Raw genomic sequence first — 19,837 nt, 5'->3', positions numbered from 1 at the left:
TAAACTGATGTTTGGAGAAAAATAGTTGAATTTCCAAAATGCATTTAAAGCTATTATTTGAGTTGCAGGGATTAATTTCTTGTTTTTACAGCTATGACTTTTATACATTACCTATTTAATGTTTCAATTCAAATTGTCAAAGCCTTTTTTATGTTACAGCGGGAAGCACTGCCTACTGCACTGATGTTATCATTGCTGAGAATCTTGGATGTGGAGGTCACTGTTACATCACTAATATTAGTAGCTTGTGATGATTTTCATTGAACATAAGTAGCTCTTATAGAGAAAAGGTTGGAGACCCCTGGATTAAAGCAATAACTCTGTGAAGTGGCTCCATCTTGAAATGGATGGATTGATATAGTATCTCAAATGCTTTAGACCGCATGTGCTGGTATTACAGTCCTTTTTGTAATCACTCCTGAGACCCCTTCAGGAAGAGCTACTTGCTTAGATGACATCCAGGGCCAAAGGGTGTAAATTGTGCCTGAATATTGAGGAAGGGTTTCAAATTGGGACACACAACCTTACCTGATGCTATGCAGAACCTAGACATCTGTTGAAGATGCCTCCCAAATTGAAGAAACTGAGAGAGTCATTCTCAAATGAGTTTCAGGATAGGCGAGGGACGGGAATAGTTCAGACTGTTAACTACGCTTTGTAGAATAGGAAGCGATCTATTAGCATTCAGGGATCTAAAAGATGACCGCCAAATCCCTCTTGGATCTTAAGGCTGATATCTTCTTTGCCACTGCCACCAGAAATAATGTCTGAATTGTTCTACAGGTTTAGGTTTTCTTTCAAACATGGGGCATGCTTTGGATTTCTAGAAGCTCTCTAATATGTCTTCTGAATGATCCCCATATAAAGAAAAACCATCAGCCACTAGTTCTACCAAACCTTGCTTGCAGTGTCAGCCCTTGAATCTTGCAGATAAATGTGCCTCCTTTCTGCTGTATTTATATTTCTCACTAAATCAACCACCTTAAACTAATCAGAGAGGATGCCTGAAATTAATTTTGCCTGCATTTTGATATAACCTAGCAGTTCTGAACAGTCTTTTCCAGTCTATGGACAGTGATAGAAAAATCTTGTAACTAAACTGTGAGGCATGGACAACATCAATGACATCTCTAGTTGTCAGATTGAACCTGGTGAAGCGCTTATTGAGTGCTGGCTCCACTTGCCTATTTAGAGGGTCACGTACAGAGACATCTTCTGAAACTAATGAAGATTTTCCTGCCTGGTTGGCCACCTATGATCCAGGGTTTCTGAAACATGAAGAGTTAGTTCTCTGTTGGCTGAAGAGTATAGTTTTGTTTGAAATCTTAATACAATAGCTTTTTTTCTGAGTACCTCCATTGTCATAATAGCAAATCATTTACCTCTATTTACTGGCCATCTGGGAAGTGGAATTAATTGAAGATGCTGAAGCATGCCTACACTGGTATCAGGCCTTTCCTCTTCCATCTATAGAGAAATAATATTTGTCAGTTAGCTAAACAGAGCTTGCATGTCTGAATGCTGGTCCGCCTGCATCTTTAAACTTGTTGAGGATCTTAGGAGATGGGTAAGAAGAAGCAGGAAGAAGAACGAGAGAGGAAACTTGTCCTGCAGAGGCTGAAGAAAGTGAGGAAATAATAGAATCTTCTCCTATTGGAATCTCTGGAACTGAGCTGGACCAATGCAACACCTCAATTAGAGAATTAATCAAAGTCTGTAATTGGGTTGAGACAAAGCAGAAGAAGGTTTTGAATCAATCCTCCATCTTCTACTTGCTCCTCTTGATTCTTCATCATCATTTCTAAAGGTATGATGGCTTTTAGCTTTCAATGATTCATGTCCATAGCCTTTCAAACAAACACCCTGAATCTTTCCCAACACACTTCTTAAATATCTGGTGCCAGAAGTAAAAGAAGGCCTGCTTAGCTCCTGTGGCTAGATAGACTTGTAAGAAGAGGCTGCAGTCATTCCAAATTGGCTGCAAAGGCACTGCAATCAGTTAGTGAGTAGGTAAATATAATAATATTTGTAACTCTATCTTAAGTGCTTAGAAGAAAATATTTTTTATAGAACAACAATTTTTAAAGTTGTATCTCCGTGTATAATTATGTATAGCAAGAACCCCGAGCCGAACTGCGACTTATCACTTTAAAAAACATAAAACATTTAACAAAGTAAATCTTTCTAACCAACCACAGGTTCTGTAATGAAACTAAGGGGGTCATTACAACCCTGGCAGTCGGCGGAGAAGCGGCGGTAAGACCGCAAACAGACCGGCGGTCAAAAAAATGGAATTTGGACCGCGGCGGTTACCGCCGTGGTCGACCGCCACTTCACCATTCCGACCGCCATGGCGGTAATGACCGCTGGGCTGGAGGTTGCGGTCTGCGGCCCGGCGGTCGTCACTAGACCGCCAACGGTATCAGGACCCTGCATACCTCCATGGTTTCTGGCGGTTGGGAACCGCCATGAGAACCATGGCGGTAGTCACTATCGCTGCCAGGGAATTCCTTCCCAGGCACTGATAGGGGTCTCCCCCACCCCACACTACCCCCCACAAGTCCTCCCCCCGCCCCCCACTGCCACCCCCCAAAGGGGGTACACACCCCCTCCCCACTCCCACCCCAACATGCACATACACGCACCCCTACACACACACACCCCTAACATGCACATACACGCACCCCTACACACACACATACACCACGAGAACACATACCCGCACACATACATTCAGACATGCACACCGACCGACCCGCACACACATCCCATACACACAGCACCCCCCCGCACGCATACACGCACTCACACACCCCCTCTACACACTCACACGCACACCCCCATGCACGCACACAACACACATCACCCCCCCACCCCCTCCCCTAACGAACGATCAACTTACCTTGTGCGTTGGTCCTCCGGGAGGGGACGGGATCCATGGGGACATCACCGCCACCAGAACACCGCCACACCGAATCATGGGATGTGATTCTGTGGGCGGTGTTGTGTTGGCGTGGCGGTGGAGGTTGAGCAGCCTCCACTTTACCGCCGACCGCCAGTATGGCTGCTGGCAGCTTTCCATACGGAAAACGTCGGAAGGCTGCCAGAGTTCATAATACGCGGTGCGGAAGACCGCCAATGTTGTAATGAGGGCCTAAGTCTCTTTCTTTCACCAAACCACATTTAATAAGAGTGCTAACCCTGCACTGCCAGGGTTTGAGCTGTGCTTATAGATGTAAACAGAAGCCCACACACGGCTTCTTCTGCGGTTGCCACCACCGCATCAACCCGAAATCTCTTGGGATCTGTGCAGCATCATGGTTTCTTTAAAAAGAAAGGCACTGCTTCTACTGCAGCTGACCCATGCACCTCAATCTGACACCCTCGTGATTTGAACTGTACTGGGTCTCCAAAATCATACATGCCAACATTTTAAAACTGGAAAGTGGGAGATTTTGAAAAACAGTTGTTGAAACAAATTTTTTCCATTGACTTATATTGAAGAATAGGCAATTTTAGGTGGAAGACATCTAAAATGAAGCCATTTCTGGCTCCTAAAACAGGAGCCTCCCCCTGAATGTGTGATATTTAACATAGTAAAACAGTCAGCCACTGACTGCTTATTTCTTCATGGCTGTTGATGACTCAAATCCAATCAGAAAATGATTTGCACTGCATCATCCCACTGTGGCTGATACACACGTCATTTGATAAAATCATAAAAAGGAAAAAACAAAAGATAAAATAAGGTAGGATATCTTATCAGACCATGCACTGATAAATGCTGCATCAGCTAAAGCAGACCCAAGTGACAGACTGCACCAAGATCTAAAAGATCTTTTCTGGGACCAGGGTGGTCCTGAACATTCTTATAGGGTTAGAGAGGGATCAAAGTGCAAATTTTCTCATGCTGTCTGAGATGTATGACACACCTCAGTTCCAGTTTATTTATGCTGACAATTTATGCTCTTGTGCTCTCAGATAGTGCATTTCAATTTATTTTGCATCAAAGATTTGCAGCGATTGACTATTTCTTTTACTGTTTGTTGCTTCTGTGATTCTGGATTTGTCTTCTTGCCACCCTATTGATTTTTGATGGGTCTCATTCTGTGGGTTTATCATCTGGCTCATTCAAAAACTTACAATGTGCAGAACTCACTGGTTCTCATTTGGAGTGTGACAGATTTTGGTGCAGTAATAGCACACCTGGTAAATGTAATGAACCACGGGTGTCGTATTACTGGGTCCAGTATTTGTTTACAGTTTTTCTGCTCAGAATGATGACTTTCAGTAACTAACATTTACACGACCAATACATGTTTTCCCACATTTAGCTAAATCTAGTTTTTAATTCAGGCCTTTGAGATAGGTTTGGCTGTCTCACCAGACTACTGTTTTTTTTTTTAAACATATGTAATAGATATGCAAGAAGGGCTTTTGGTTAGCGGGCTTAATCCATAGGTCTGTTAATGTGTCATTCAACATTTGGCCCACCCACTTGCAGCATACTAAGGGGGTCATTCTGACCCTGGCGGTCACCGACCGCCAGGGCCAACGACCACGGAAGCACCGCCAACAGGCTGGCGGTGCTTCCTGGGCCATTCTGACCGCGGCGGTAAAGCCGCGGTCAGAAAAGGGGAACTGGCGGTTTCCCGGCGGTTTCCCGGCGGTTTACCCCTGGCCCAGGGAATCCTCCATGGCGGCGCTGCTTGCAGCGCCGCCATGGGGATTCCGACCCCCTTCCCGCCATCCTGTTCCTGGCGGTTTTTACCGCCAGGAACAGGATGGCGGAAACAGGTGTCGTGAGGCCCCTGGGGGCCCCTGCACTGCCCATGCCACTGGCATGGCATGGGCAGTGCAGGGGCCCCCTAACAGGGCCCCACAAAGATTTTCAGTGTCTGCTCTGCAGACACTGAAAATCGCGACGGGTGCCACTGCACCCGTCGCACCCCTGCAAATCCGCCGGCTCCATTCGGAGCCGGCTTCCTCTTTGCAGGGGCTTTCCCGCTGGGCCGGCGGGTGATCTTTTGGAGATCGCCCGCTGGCCCAGCAGGAAAGTTAGAATGACCGCCGCGGTCATTTGACCGCAGTGCGGTCTTTTTGCGGTTTCCGCCCGGCGGGCGGTGCCCGCCGCCCGCCGGGGTCGGAATGACCCCCTAAATGGGGCAGCGGGGCAGACCAGTTTGCCCATTGGCTCCTTTCACTTTGAGTGACTGCACAAAGCCTATGCACATTGTTCACATCTGTCTAAAGTAGTTATTTCTCTTCAATGACAAAGCTAGTACTCTGAACACTTTATGAAATGTATTCCTTTCTTTTTGGAGGACATAGGAACATTCACCTTTATTTCTCAAATGAGTTGGCATACCAGTCATTATTCATAATATTTCAGTGAATGTGGTAGACATTTTTTTGTGGAAATTCTAATGTTCCCAGCTCCCATTATAACTAGATTATGCCAAGTAACATTGGACAATAAATGGTGAAAACATTGCTAGCTTAAGGGCCCATGGAACCCTTGTTACATCTGCTGGAGACATATCTGGAAATTAACAGGGTTTGCTATATTTTCATCACAGCCCTTGATGCTTTAAAAGAACCATGTCATTAGTGATGAAAAAACATTTCTGGTAAACCAAATGCTTTAATTTTTCCTTTGGAGTATTGCCAGGATGTTTCAAATTAAGGGCTTCTTAGGTAAACCATGTTACGTTACACCTGAATGTAATCATGTTATGATTTTTTTGTTGTACTGAATTTATTAAGCACCTGTGTCCTTTACAAAGTCATGCAGCACTAGAACTGGTATTTGACAGATTAACACATAGTCCTGCTGTTTTGTTTTTACTTTTAACCCTTACCAAGCAAATAAGATTGACAAGAAGACCCACCAATGATGAGTGATAAAATGACCCAAACCTGACTCTTAACTATTGGCATTGTACACAATAGGGTTTTTGACAACAAGCAGCAGAAGGGCTCTGAACAGGTTTTCTGGTGCTGGAAGGTCGAGGATCCTAGGATGCAGTTCTCAGGGTTGAACAAAGAGCTGTGAATGTGTACAGCTTAAAATCTCAATAATTCAATTCCTAAAGTATAAGAATTCACTTTTTCTCTAGCTTAGGACAACTTTGTCCATCTTTTCATGAAGTTGCTGTCTAACAAGTGGTATGAGCCACAGTTTATTCTCTGTCATAAAAAAATGCATCAACTTTACTAGGTGAGAAAAAAAAATACCTCGAAGCTCCCCGGGTACTTGACTGTCCCAGACCGTGTAACATTTGATGTGCTAAGAACAGATGTTGTAAACATTAGAGCTCCAAGTATTAGAATTAATGAGAACATCTTTGAAAGTATTTAATTGCAACTGGTGCTCCTAGACTGTTAACTACTGGCTAGGAGCCTGATAACCACGTGCTTCTAATGCAGTAAGTATAGCTTTAGTTTAAAACCCTATAAAAGAGTGTGTTTTCTGCATGTGAGAAAGTGACTTTTTCCCCATCATTTGAAGATGAATCTATGCTGGATTTTGGACTCTAATGAGTTTGCTGTATGTTCTGTTGAACTGAATGCTTACTGATATAACTTGGATGGCCGAGCCTATGTAATTCTGTACTTTAATTATTTGAGTAAATCTTAAAACGGATATCCTTGTCTGCCGTTCTTTACCAGAAATGCTTTATTCCTGCCTTCTCCATCCGCCCAACCTAGTTTACCACGAGAGACGATTTCCGTGAGGCGCACCAGAACCTGGCATGGATTGCACTGCTCCGATCCAGGATCAGCGCACTAGAAGACAATTTATTGCAAGGTGTGTGCACGCTGACAGGTCCAAGTTTAACCTTTATTTGAGCTGCTAGTAGCCAGAGGTGGTTTCCATGTCAGTAGGTAAGGAGTTGGCTCTGAGATAAGAATAGAACCAACATCCTCATTGGCAGTTCTTAAAGTATAGAATCACCAGGAGGTATTTAGAGGGTGGACAGAGAAAGCATTAACACAGCTAAGGAGTGAATTCGTATTTAAAAGAGACCAGCCTGAGTTCTGAATGGCTTTATAGCCCAGACCAAGAGATCTGAAGTTATGTCGATGTTGGAGTTCTCTGACATTAGAAGAGATGGAAGCTTAACAATGATACGAGCTATGGTGTTTTGAATGGTAGCCAGGTGTGGCTCAGGTAAAGCGGGGCATTCCAGGTATAGAGAGTTTATGTTGTCCAGCTAAGAGGAGAGCTAAGAACCAAAACTACTGACAAGTGGAGCATAGAAGCACCACACCTTCAGCCATGAAGAGGCTGGACTGTGCGTTCCTCACGGCATAGGTTTCAATTGTGCACCATGAGTAGTGGCAGAGAAACACAGGGGTATGTAGGGCTTGCCGCACCCTAATTAATAGCTCTGTTTTTCCCCATCAAACCAGGGGTGAGACCAAATTTCCTTGCTGGCTGTAGGGCCCATGGGACACTTGCTACATCACTGGCTTTCCTGCCACAATCTGTTGTGGCCTTGAAACTGAGCTGTCTGAAAGTAGCAAAAGCCTATTTTTTCTGCATCTGCTTTTTTAGACCAGTATCTCATTTGCAGTGGGTCAGTTATCTTTCACAAGAGGTCCCTCACACTATTCTGGATATTGATTGTATATTCATATCATACTGGCACAGGCATTTGTTGGTCCATACCCCACACATTTCATATTCTGTACACAATCCCAGAGTCCAGTTAAGTGTTAGAGAACTCTGCTGTACACTCACTAGAGTGCACAAATGTCACTGTGATTTTACAATTGCAAAGTGAAACTGTGTGCTATTTATTTCAGACTGAAATTGGCTGCTTGATGTCCACTAGAGATATTTTGATCACCCTTACCAACCTTACCTTTACCAGCAGAGATATTTGCCACCCCTTATTGAGGGCAAAGCTGAAAACCCCAGGGCTGGCCTGGAAGTAGCCTTGGGTTCATTCCAGACACTTATTGTCACATCTGGGTAACCCTGACTCTCACTAAGAGGATTTAAAGGTTCGCTCCTTGAGGCACAAGGGAGAAACAAGCATTGGCAAAGCCAGTATGTCTTGCTTCAATGTGACAATACTTTTAAACCCAAGCATTCACAAATGCTCATACGTACATTGCATGCACAAATGCTGTTTATTTATATTATAAGGCAGCGCCTTGAGACTCTCATGGGTGATTTGCCATGCTTTATAAATCCTAATTTATTGATGGATATTAAAGTCTGCCCTATTGGCTTTGATACTATTGGCACAAAAATGTGCTGATGGGAATTGCTTCCTCTCTAGGAGCAATAGTAGATTCAGAATTTAATGTATTAATTTGACAGTTTCCGATAGCGTGGACCAGACTAAAACAAAACAAAATGCAATTTACATAATTGGTCCATAGTTAAAACAGGACGTAATTAAAGAAAAATATATGAAAGTGACGTAAAATTAGATAACATTTCTTAAAATTCACTAGTGGTAATACACATAAAAATGGAAAAAAAGATCATAGCTCATTTACATAATGCGAGATACCTACTTTTAAGTGAGTTAAAGGGGCAGAAATGTGTGCTTGACTCAGTCTCCCTGGGGGAAATTTTTTTGAAAATTGTTGCAGAATGTGAACTTCCAATTTTGAAAATGTAAGCAAAATAATATTTATTATTATGCTTATTCATATTAAGCATAATATAATTTATTTAAGCGTAATAATATTTTTGCACAGGTTTTCCATTCTATGGATGCATCAATTTTTTAAGCTATCTGATGTGAAGGCTTTGACTCTTATTTCATCCTCTGGAATTTCATAATGGTGTTGGCCAGATTATTTCGATGATTTATGGGTTCTGCACCAACATGTTTAAATAACAGCAAACAGGGTTTTGCTTTTATTTCACTTATCAATGTTCTCCCAATAGTGGATGGAAAAAAAATTAAATGAAGGACGAAACTTTTCATTTTAAAGATATTCTGCAATAATATTGAAGTTTAAATATTAACCTGCATGCACATTAATTTCCCAATGTGGGAGACCAACGTATTGTCAAGGTAAGTAGATGTGGATTTAAGAATAGCAAATCTACATTCCCCAAACTATACCCATCTTGGTGAAATGTTGGGAGTCAATATTGTGGAGTCAATATAAGAGCGGGTCGATATTCTTCACACAGCTACTGTGACCTGCAGCCACTTTAAAGCTTTTCTTCGTCAGGTGAATTGTCAACAGCTTGCACATTTCAAAGAGGAAAGTCAGGAGGAGGTGGGCTTACCTTAATGGATTTTCAGAAAAAAATGTTCATTTTCATATTTGGAAATGTCTCCAGAGAGCAGAGGCAGGTGCCCTGCAGAGATTGATTTGTTGCCTACTGTTTCCTTTTAAGTTTTTGAGGCATTTTGTTGCAACTATAAAGCTTTGCTAAATTCGAATGTTCTTAAGGCGCAAAAGCAACAGTTGGAACTCCAGCTTTTATACTAGTTATATTTTAATACTTTTTGGCCTTCGTCATATTTTCTTTGTGCATTGTGAGAAAATAAATGTGCAACTAGTGTGTTTCCTCATTTATTTAACTGATAAATAATTAATATAAACTCACACATGGAGGCCAGAAGGTTTTAACTCTGTAAGCAGCCATGTTGGATACAACACTACACGAACTTGAAAAACATAACGTGTTGGTACAAATAATACCAAAGCTTTTGAGCTTCATCAGGACACTGTTCCGTTTTTTGTTATTCCCTTACATCTCAATAAGCTGTGGTTGCTCATTAACATGAAGGCCTGCAATAGGCACATGAAATACACATCCTACCGCCATTGCCACTGTGATCCATCCACCGTCAGATCACAAAATCAGTAGTGGGGAGTGCTGGACTGTTGAAAATAAGACTATTAGAGGCTGGTCTTTCTTTTTTCAACGGTGTGGCTCAAGGCATGTTGTGGATCCTTCCTCTGCAGCTGCAACCTTTACACAAATACATAGCATTTGAGTTATTATATATATATATATATATATATATATATATATATATATATATATATGTATAAAAATCCAATTGTAGAAAAAATGCTGCACACCGATCTCCTGATAATTTAACAGTCTTTATTCACGCCAACAAACACCAACGCGTTTCAACTCCGAAGCGTCTTGGTCACGAGGCATTCTGAGACATGTAGTCAATCATCTGAAAAGTGAAAAATGGAAACATATTGTTCATAAAGTGGTCAAATAAAAGACTGATTGCTGCAAAATATATATATATATATAGGTATACATATATACCCATATATATATATATATACATATATATATATATATATATATATATATATATATATATATATATATACACATAGATACATACACATCTTCACAAGATGGAAGTCTTATAGCTCCTCCCATCCCAACTGCAGAGCGGTGGTGTCTTCCTCCATCCTGCGCCCAGGTGGTACAACCCTTATTACGAGCTGTAAGCATTTTGCATCTGCTTCTGGAACAGAAATATGACATCTGTTTGGGCTTGGTAGAATGTTAATATTTAACCCTCCAGGCATAGCTGTAATCTAATAATAGCATCTGTCCACGAGGGTGGCTGCATTTGCAAAGCGCCACGAGCGTTTGATAAGAGGGACTCCTTTAGGGAACATATCAACCTAAAGGTTGCATGAGACAACCACCACAGAGACCTACCGGAGAGGCGGGCGCTCACCGTAGGCTTCAGGCTCAGCTCAGATCATGATGGAACCCAACACTCAACCAGCTCTCAGGCTACGTTCCTCCCACCAGCTCTTCAAACTGTGAGTATATCACTTTTGGTGATTACACTTACATAAACTAATACTTATCTGCCCTGGTATGTGAGTGCCATCTTTTTCAGGGAAGAGGATTGGTTATTTATTAATGTTTTGTGATTCTGGAAGGGCCAGCGGTTGCCACTTTAATAAGAAATAATTTGTTTGTTTTTTTAACTGTGTTCTACACTATATTTGATTTTTTTTTTTAATCGGCTTGCAACAATATTGTATGCAGAATATCGGCTCATGTAGGTAAGTAGGTGCAGCATTATGAATAGTAAATATACACAATTCACTTTATGTACACTACTACACCAGTGGTTCTTAACCTCTTGACTTCAATGGAGTCCCACTCATTATTTCTGAAATCTGGGGACCCCCCCAATAATTCATTACTGGAATCCAGGAACCCTCATCGAGTCATTACTGCAAACAGGGGACTCCAGCCTAAGCAATTTCGATGATTTGAACCTCAAAAAATGCGCGTGAATACAGAAAACAAGTGTTCATCAAACACATGAGCAAATACACACGTGATAAAATCTTTTATGTAATTCAGAGGCAAATATGAAAAAATACAAAATGTTCATTTTAATGGGAAGGTTGGGGCTTTTCTAAATTCAACTGAGGTCACACATCGTCCATACTACATTCTGTTTGATGCATGTGCACTTCTCCAAAGAACCAATCCGAGGACACCAATTTAATTTTTAGCCTCCAATTTAAAATTCCTTTACATTTATTGAACGTTTTATATTTTTTCAATTTTCAATTTAATTTTTTTATTCACAAACACTTTATTTGTCTTAAATATTATTTGATTTTTGAAGCAGTAACGGACCCCCTCAGTAGGTGCCTCGTAGCCTCACGGGTGACCGGACCACAGTTTATAAACCGCTGCACTACACAATATACACTTGATATACTTACCGTAATGATTTATGGAGAATGTGTACGTAGGAAGGTGTGGATTCACTGTTCTTATAGTCACCTTCACTTACCTTCATGATACAGGTAAGTACACATATTGTCAAGGTAAGTAGATGTGGAGTTAAGAATAGTAAATTTACGGTTTTCCATAAATACTGACCTTAGCCATGTAGGAGAAGTTGATATTCTGGAGACTGTATTTTTGAAGGTCAGTAAAAGAGCACTCAAAATTTTGAATACAACCTTTTTAACATTGTTTCCATTTGTTTAATAATCATTGATGATTAGTTTAAACAGCACTAAAATACGTTAAAAGTTATTTATTTTTAGAGTTGCTGTTTTGGGTTTATATTTCAATGCTTTTGCTGAAGTTTTACCAACTTTTGTACCAGCCTTACCAGAGAAATTGTGTCCATGCTGGTAAAACAGTGGTCAGGTGCCAACCCCATGACTGTTGCACTTGCGTGCATGTATAATTTTCTCAAACACTGCGATGGCTGCAGCAAACAGCACTTTGATATGTAAGTGTTGCTAAGTAACAGTGTGAACCGGTCAGACTGTCTTTCACAATAATTGATAAGATGCCTTGTTCCATTTTGTTATTTAAAGGATGTTTATAGTGTTCAGGAGGCAACAAGGAGGGATGCCCGGTGCACCGATGGTGATCCATCATCTCTGGGATGGCGATGTGGGTCTCACAGGTGGGCTCTGTCTTAGTAGTGATACTGGGGTGCTCCTCCTAACTTCACTTAGATATACACCTGGGACTTTTTGAGTAAGATTCAGTCACCCTAATGCTAGGGTTAGTTGAAGTGACATTACACGTTCCTTTATTGCTGGTGACATTACAAAGTTGACTTCTTGTACCACCCCTTTGTCTGCCCCACAGCACCCTTCTATGTGCTGCTAAAGACTAGAGGTGTATTAAGGGGTGGAAGATAGAGGAGGCATGTATGCCTTTAAGAGACCCATGTCATTAGGTCGAGCATGCAAGCGCTCTGGCCTGTTGTAATCTATCTGTGGGCTTTTAACCACACCCTCCACACACCCATCATTATCACTCGTTCATGGGCTTGCCTTTCAAAAATCCTTTGTCATCATTGGTAAATGCTTTACGTTTGTCCCTCCTTGGGGCAGTTTTGTTACCGTCTTGGACATCGACCCTGTTACATGGATAATTGCACATTTGCCGATACATTTGGCTGCGAGCGAACTTCTTCTTCCTTTTGTCTCTCCTTCACGCTCACGCTCATGGTGGCCGTGGTGCTTTGAATCGGCTCGCTTATGTCAACTGTTTTACTTTTCAATTTATGTGGCAAGAAAAGTCCAGTTAGGAATTTACAACACTAATAGCTCTAACACGAGAAAACCCGAGACCCATTGCATTGCAGATGCTTGTTTCTATCCTGCTAATGCCTACATGACCTCAGAGACCACGGGTACCGGGGCAGTGCCAGAGGCGCCAGAGCGTAAGAGGGGGAATCTGTTGTTACCATTGACTACCCCTAATTGATGCCCATTCTCAGAATTTTATAATTTCGAAAAAAACTGTCTGAGAAGGTCGACTTCTACACTAACATCCTATCCAGGGGACCAACAATAACAGGCTGTAAAATGATGGAGAGCAATGAGTGTGGAATGAGTGCTGGACGGTAGTGAGAGATCACACAAATGAAGTGGGGATAGGCACTAAATCCCATGCATCATTTACAAGTGCATTAATGGTCATTTAGCTTCTATACCAATGGCCCACCTCACGGTCAAGGGTGGACAGAGGTTCGCACATGGGCTATAACTTGATGCAATAGGAATAAGAAGCGAATCCAGTCCGACTCATTTCAGGAAGTTACTAAATTGTTCTTATTTAATCCTACAAGTAGCAGGGGGCATCTGATTGGATTCACGTTGTACACATTAGAAAAGTAACTTGAGATCCCCAAATGGAAGAGGGGGAGTCACGCAGCTGAGGTTAGGACACACAACAACACTAGGAGAAGTGTCCACTTTAACAGCAGCACTTGGACAACACACTGATGCATGCACTGGGACAGGCACACGCAAACATTCGGGCATGAAGAGAAGTACACCAGACCAGGGGCCGTAGTATAGAAAGTGCCCTCGGGTGCAACAGGCGCTTGCTTTGTGTGCCCTCAGGGCACTTCTGTATTACAGAAGGGGGCACTGATGCTTGTGCGGCCTTCTGGTAATATAGATAGTGCTGGCGAACATGTAGTGCCAGCTCAGTCTCAAGGGGGCATTCCCTCATTTGCATAGGGGTGTGGCCTCATAAAAAGAAGGGAATCGCTTGGCCTCTGTGCCCGCGCCGTATTGTGGATGCTGACGCAGACACAAACATGCCTTCAGGAGGTGCACCTAAAGGCAGCACTCTGGAAGGGACGAAGGGGGTCTCATGGACCCCCCAGACATCCCCTTGGAAGTAGGTGCACTCACTCACTGCACCCGCCTGCAAGGCGATCTTTCTCCCCTCTTAAAAGTGCAGGCGGCTTGCTGCCTGCCCACTGAAACATGGCATGGATTTGAAGCAGCTGCCCTGTACTTCACTTGAATATTATGCTCCCTGGGGCAGCTTGATTTTGTGGCTCTCCTGGGGCAGTGCATTCACTTTAGTAGGGCACAGTTTCTCTGTTTACACCCGGCGGATCTGTTTTGAGGTGCACGAGGCACAAACTGGGAAAGTGCATCCACATGGTAAGATGGGCCATGAAAGAGTCATACACATATATGGAAACCAGGGTGAGGGACCACACTGACAATCATAAACATACACATATTTTAGGAGGGGACAGGAACACAACCAACAGATCTATTCACGGAGACAAACACAATAGCTGGCAAGGCATGAGACCTAGGTGCTGGGACAGAGAGTCACAAACACCGAGGAAGGCACAAACAAACACTAGGCTATGGAGTTACAACCATATCTGCGAATACACAAGCGCTGTTTTAGTGTGTACACCAACAATGAGACCATGCAGCCCCTGTCTGTCAGTTTATTCTAGTTCACTTCTGATGTGCTATCATAACTTCATGAAGTAACAACACAAAGTCATCACATTAATAGTGTTAATGGTAATCTTATCTATAATCTGACTTGTAAGATCACGTATGACTTCTGTAGGACCATCTGTAACATTGAGAGCATTGCATTTGCTGTGCGAGCTATGCTTTGCATTCCTGTTATCTGAGCTGTGGATGGGGAATCAAATCATAACTGGTGAACCTTCGTGTTTTTAGATCGATCTATCTATCTATCTTCTGTCTACTTGCCTATCGACTCATAGAGTCAATTTCTAAATATATTTCTATATATATATATGTGGGTGTCCAGGTTATTATGTATAGGAATCGGACAGAGAAGGGCCTATCAGCGCAGCACCGAACCTCGTCACTGCAGCTACTTGCAGCCTCTGCTGCAAGAGTAGCCATCTTTTGTTGTCCAGGCTCGCTCCAGGGCGCCCCTCTTTATTTAAAGATAATGTCCTGGACCTGGAGCTCGCAGTAGAGCGTTAGCCTACCACATTGGAGGCCCTGGGCTCCCATCTTGTCCGGCCCGCGCACCCTCCATGGGGGTTGCAAAGTGGCTCATGCAAAGAGACAGTGATCAGTCACTGGTTCAAGCCAGATGGATAGAGAGGATATTTTTTTCTCCTAGCAATGGTGTTGTCATAGTAACACAATTCTATTTATCTATCCATCTCTCAGCCGTCGTAGCAGAGAGAGAATTACCTGGAATACCTCTCACCTGCAGCGCGCGCAGTAGGTAGGGCCAGGATCTGATTGCAGAAGCGGCGCACCCCAGCATTCTCCAAGGTACCCCGAGGCCAAAGTGCAAATTGTTGTCAGGCGATGTAGTTGAAAACATGGATGTGTCGCCGAAAGGGGCCTGGCGGACTGCAGCATATGTAATGGGCCTGCTTTCATGCAGCCCCCATGCGTGGATTATAAATGCATGTTAATGTGTGCGCTGCGTGTGCAGGGGCTTTGATGAAATGTGACACGGGGAGCCCGCTGGGAAGGGGGCTGCCTATCTAGACCCCCTCAGTCTGCATTGATCACACATCGGAGGGAATCGAGGCTCTCTATTGAAACCGGTTTCACGTGAATGCATTTCTCTTTTGCAGGAAGCAAGAGCTGTCGAACAGCGCCGATGTGACCTCTCAGGAGCGGCCGGACTCCCCGCCTCTGACCGCACCACCCACCATGAAGGTAAGAACCCTTGCACCTTTCCTTGCTGGCACATGCTGGGGTCACTGAGGGGATTGGAGGTGAGGGGGTGTCGGAGCAGTGTTGGGAAGTCTATTCGAAAAGCCAGATGTCGGAGGACGTCCATTCTCGGAAGAGAAAAATGGTTTGTTGACCTTGTGTGTGGAATGTTCATGTCCATGTAGGTCAGGGGGCACCATTAAGACACCATGCCCTAGTGGCTGCATGCTGAGCACATGTAAGCTGTGTTATGTGCCACCTTGAGTCCACTGTGGGATGCTTCTAGTGTGCAGCCGAGGCACACAGGGATCACATGTTTGTATACTTTCAGTGGCTGCATGCTGAACACATACATGTATGTTGAGCCATGAGCCATCCTGAGTCAGTTGTGGAATACTTCTAGTGTGCAGCCGAGGAACATACGGGTCACGTGCTCATATACCTGAAGTAGCTGCATGCTGAACACATACATGTATGCTGTGCCATGACTACCTTGAGTCCACTGTGGAATACTTCTAGCGTACAGCCGAGGCACACAGGGGTCACATGTTCATATACCTGCAGTGGCTGCAAGTTGAACACACACATGTATGCTGTGCCATGAGCCACCCTGAGTCAGCCATGGAATGCTTCTAGTGTGCAGCCGAGGCACCCAGAGGTCAAATGTTAGTTTACCTGCAGTGGCTGTATGCTGAACACTCACATGTATGCTGTCCCATGAGCCACCCTGAGTCAGTTGTGGAATACTTCTAGCGTAGAGTTGAGGCAAACAGGGGTCGCATATTCATATACCTGCAGTGGCTGCATGCTGAATACACACATGCATGCTGTGTCATGAGCCACCCTGAGTCAGCCATGGAATGCTTATAGTGTGCAGCCGAGGCACCTTGAGGTCAAATGTTCGTATACCTGCAGTAGCTGCATGCTGAACATATACATGTATGCTGTGCCATGAGCCACCCTGAGTCAGCCATGGAATGCTTCTAGTGTGCAGCCGAGGAACATAGGGGCCACGTGCACATATACCTGCAGTGCCTGCATGCTGAACACACACGTGTATGTTGTGCCATGAGCCAAGCTGAGTCAGCCATGAAATACTTCAATACAGCCGAGGCACACAGGGGTCACATGTTCATATACCTGCAGTGGTTGCATGCTGAACACATACATGTATACTGTGCCATGAGCCACCCTGTGTCAGTTGTGGAATGGTACTAGTGAACAGCCGAGGCACACAGGGGTCACATGTTCATATACCTGCAGTGGCTGCACGCTGAACACATACATGCATGTTGTACCATGAGCTACCCTGAGTCAGCCATGGAATACTTCTAGCGTACAACCGTGACACACAGGGGTCACATGTTTATATACCTGCAGTGGTTGAATGCTGAACACATACATGCATGCTGTGTCATGACCACCTTGCGTCAGTTGAGGAATGCTTCTAGTGTGCAGCCGAGGCACACAGGGGTCACATGTTATATACCTGCAGTGGCTGCATGCGGATACATATATGCTGTGCCACAAGCCACCTTGAATCCACTGTGAAATGCTTCTGGTGTACAGCTGAGGCACACTGGCGTCACATGTTCATATACCCGCAGTGACTGCATGCTGAACACATATATGTATGCTGTGTCACGAGCCACCTTGAGTCCACTGTGGAATGCTTCTAGTGTGCAGCCGAGGAACCTAGGGTTCACATGTTTGTATACTTTCAGTGGCTGCATGCTAAATACACAAGCCACCCTGAGCAAACCATGGCATGCTTCTGGTGTACAGCTGAGGCACACTGGGGTTCACATGTTAATATACCGGCAGTGGCTGCATGCTGAAGACATACATGTATTCTGTGACATGAGCCACCCTGAATCTGCTGCTGAATGCTTCTAGTGTGCAGCTGAGGCACACAGGGGTCACATGTATGTATACTTTCAGTGGTTGCATGCTGAACACACACATGTATGCTGTGCCTCGAGCCACCCTGAACCAGTCATGGAATGCTTCTGGTGTACAGCTGGGGCACACTGGGGTCACATGTTAATATACCTGCAGTGGCTGCATGCTGAACACATACATGTATTCTGTGACATGAGCCACCCTGAATCAGCTGTTGAATGTCTCTAGTGTGCAGCTGAGCCACACAGGTTTCACATGCGAACACCGTCATTTTAGTGCCTCTTATATAGGGCAGGTCTCTTTCTCCTGCAAAATCCTTGTCTTCACATGCATGATACTCAAAATGATGCACCACTCCTCAACAGACCAACCACCACAGTTCCTCACATCCAGACACTGACAGCGCCCCCTCCATGAAGCACATCCTGGTTCATAGATGTCCGCTTCTGCTTGGACCTTACCCTGGTCCGCAGAGCTCGCATCCTCCCACAGGCTCTACATGTCCTCCTATAGACCTCGCCTGTGGTGGGCACCAGTGCGGGTTTAGTCTGGACCGGCCGTATTTTCAGCACTGACTATCAATGCCCAGATTTTAACTCTTTTGTCCAGGTTTTAGGGTATATGCTATCCCTGGGGAGTTCAAGCAAACCTTTATCTACAAAATAGTCGTGACCTGAGAAAGAAAGGAGAGCCTGCTGCCCACTCTGCACCGCATTGTGCTCCTTCACAGGAAATGAAGGTTATCTAAGCATAGCTGATCACTCCCTCCTTGTGCTTCTACACTCAGCAGGCCTTTGGGGACACCATCTCAAGGCGACAAACATAACAACTTCTCTAAAAGAAATAACATGCATTGGCAATACCAATAGGTCTGACTTTATGAAAGGTTGTATGGTAACGTGAAGTATTACATGTAACTAGCATGGTACAGATATGTATTTGTGTGTAAGCAAAGAACTGTAGAATAATATTTGTGTAGGTGACAAGGCTAGGTAACAGTTGCACTGTCAAGCCAGGCCTAAAAACCCATGTAGGTTAATGACTGCCCTCCCCCATCTGTGCTGTTGCCTGAGAAAAACAACATAAATTATCTAGTTATCTTAGACACTTTTATAGTATTCCAGTGTCATTGCCTCTGAAAGTTCAAGCTCAGGTAGCTGGATAAATAAAATGATCACAGCTGCATGGAGAGCAAGCACTTTTTTTGTGGAAGCACACAACCTCTGCTCAATCAAGATAGGTTCTTCTGTATCCCATCATGTGGGCGGAGCCAAAGTCCCTCTCTAGTGATGCTCACATAGTTGTATGGTGACAGCTGCACTGTCAAGCAGACTATAAAAAGTATTTCCAACGAAAACAAACATGCACAATGATCCCAGCAGAGCAAGGGGAGCCTGAAGCCAGTGCTGGCTGAAAGGTATGATGCATCCTTTCTTGGTAAAAAATAACATGCTTAGTTAATGCTCATTCAGTGTTATGTAATGTGTGCTCTAGCTGTAGGTAGTAAAACGGCTCAGGAGTTTACTACTGGGTGATATGCAAGTCATAAGCCTGACTCCTAGCAGTGCAGACTTTCATCCCCTACGACTGGTAAATTGAGTACCAGTAAACTGGGTAATAGTAAGCCAAAGCAATTCAGTGCTTAGAAATTGGTGTGGGTTGGGAATATTGAAGACAGAATATTGACAGGCCACACTATCAAGAGACAAAATATCAAAAGTTGAGTTTGTATTGATTTTCTGTACTTTACAGCCCACATACATACCTTGGGGATACAAATGTATCTTCTTGGTATGTAGATGTGGGGTTAAGAATAGTACATCTATACTTCCATTTGTGTACTTAACTCATCAATTTTCTGTCAATGGGCAAGAACCTTTTAAGCTGTGGCAGCGCCAAGATGCGAACGGGCATTTGAGTGCTTTATAAGAATGTTATCTATCTACACACCTATCTCCTTCCTTAAGCAGCAATTCCCATTGAGCCTCCTCCC

At 43.8% G+C, this 19,837-nt stretch overlaps 1 protein-coding gene across 3 annotated transcripts in view; it reads left to right on the top strand.

The window, feature by feature from the left end:
* Positions 1 to 19,837, top strand: part of RAP1GAP2 (RAP1 GTPase activating protein 2) — a 793,228-nt gene that overhangs the window by 220,467 nt on the left and 552,924 nt on the right. For 2 of the 3 annotated variants that reach the window (XM_069227007.1, XM_069227008.1), the window contains exon 2: positions 15,861 to 15,945. In XM_069227007.1, coding sequence (XP_069083108.1) covers positions 15,861 to 15,945 — 85 coding nt within the window. Of the gene's footprint in view, positions 1 to 10,675; positions 10,792 to 15,860; positions 15,946 to 19,837 lie in introns of those variants that run through there. The other variant, XM_069227009.1, reaches the window with a different exon arrangement.

Source organism: Pleurodeles waltl, chromosome 3_2 (genome assembly GCF_031143425.1).
Source record: "Pleurodeles waltl isolate 20211129_DDA chromosome 3_2, aPleWal1.hap1.20221129, whole genome shotgun sequence".
Taxonomy (NCBI): domain Eukaryota; kingdom Metazoa; phylum Chordata; class Amphibia; order Caudata; family Salamandridae; genus Pleurodeles; species Pleurodeles waltl.
Note: the sequence above shows the minus strand (reverse complement) of the source record. Positions and strands in the feature narration are given on the sequence as shown.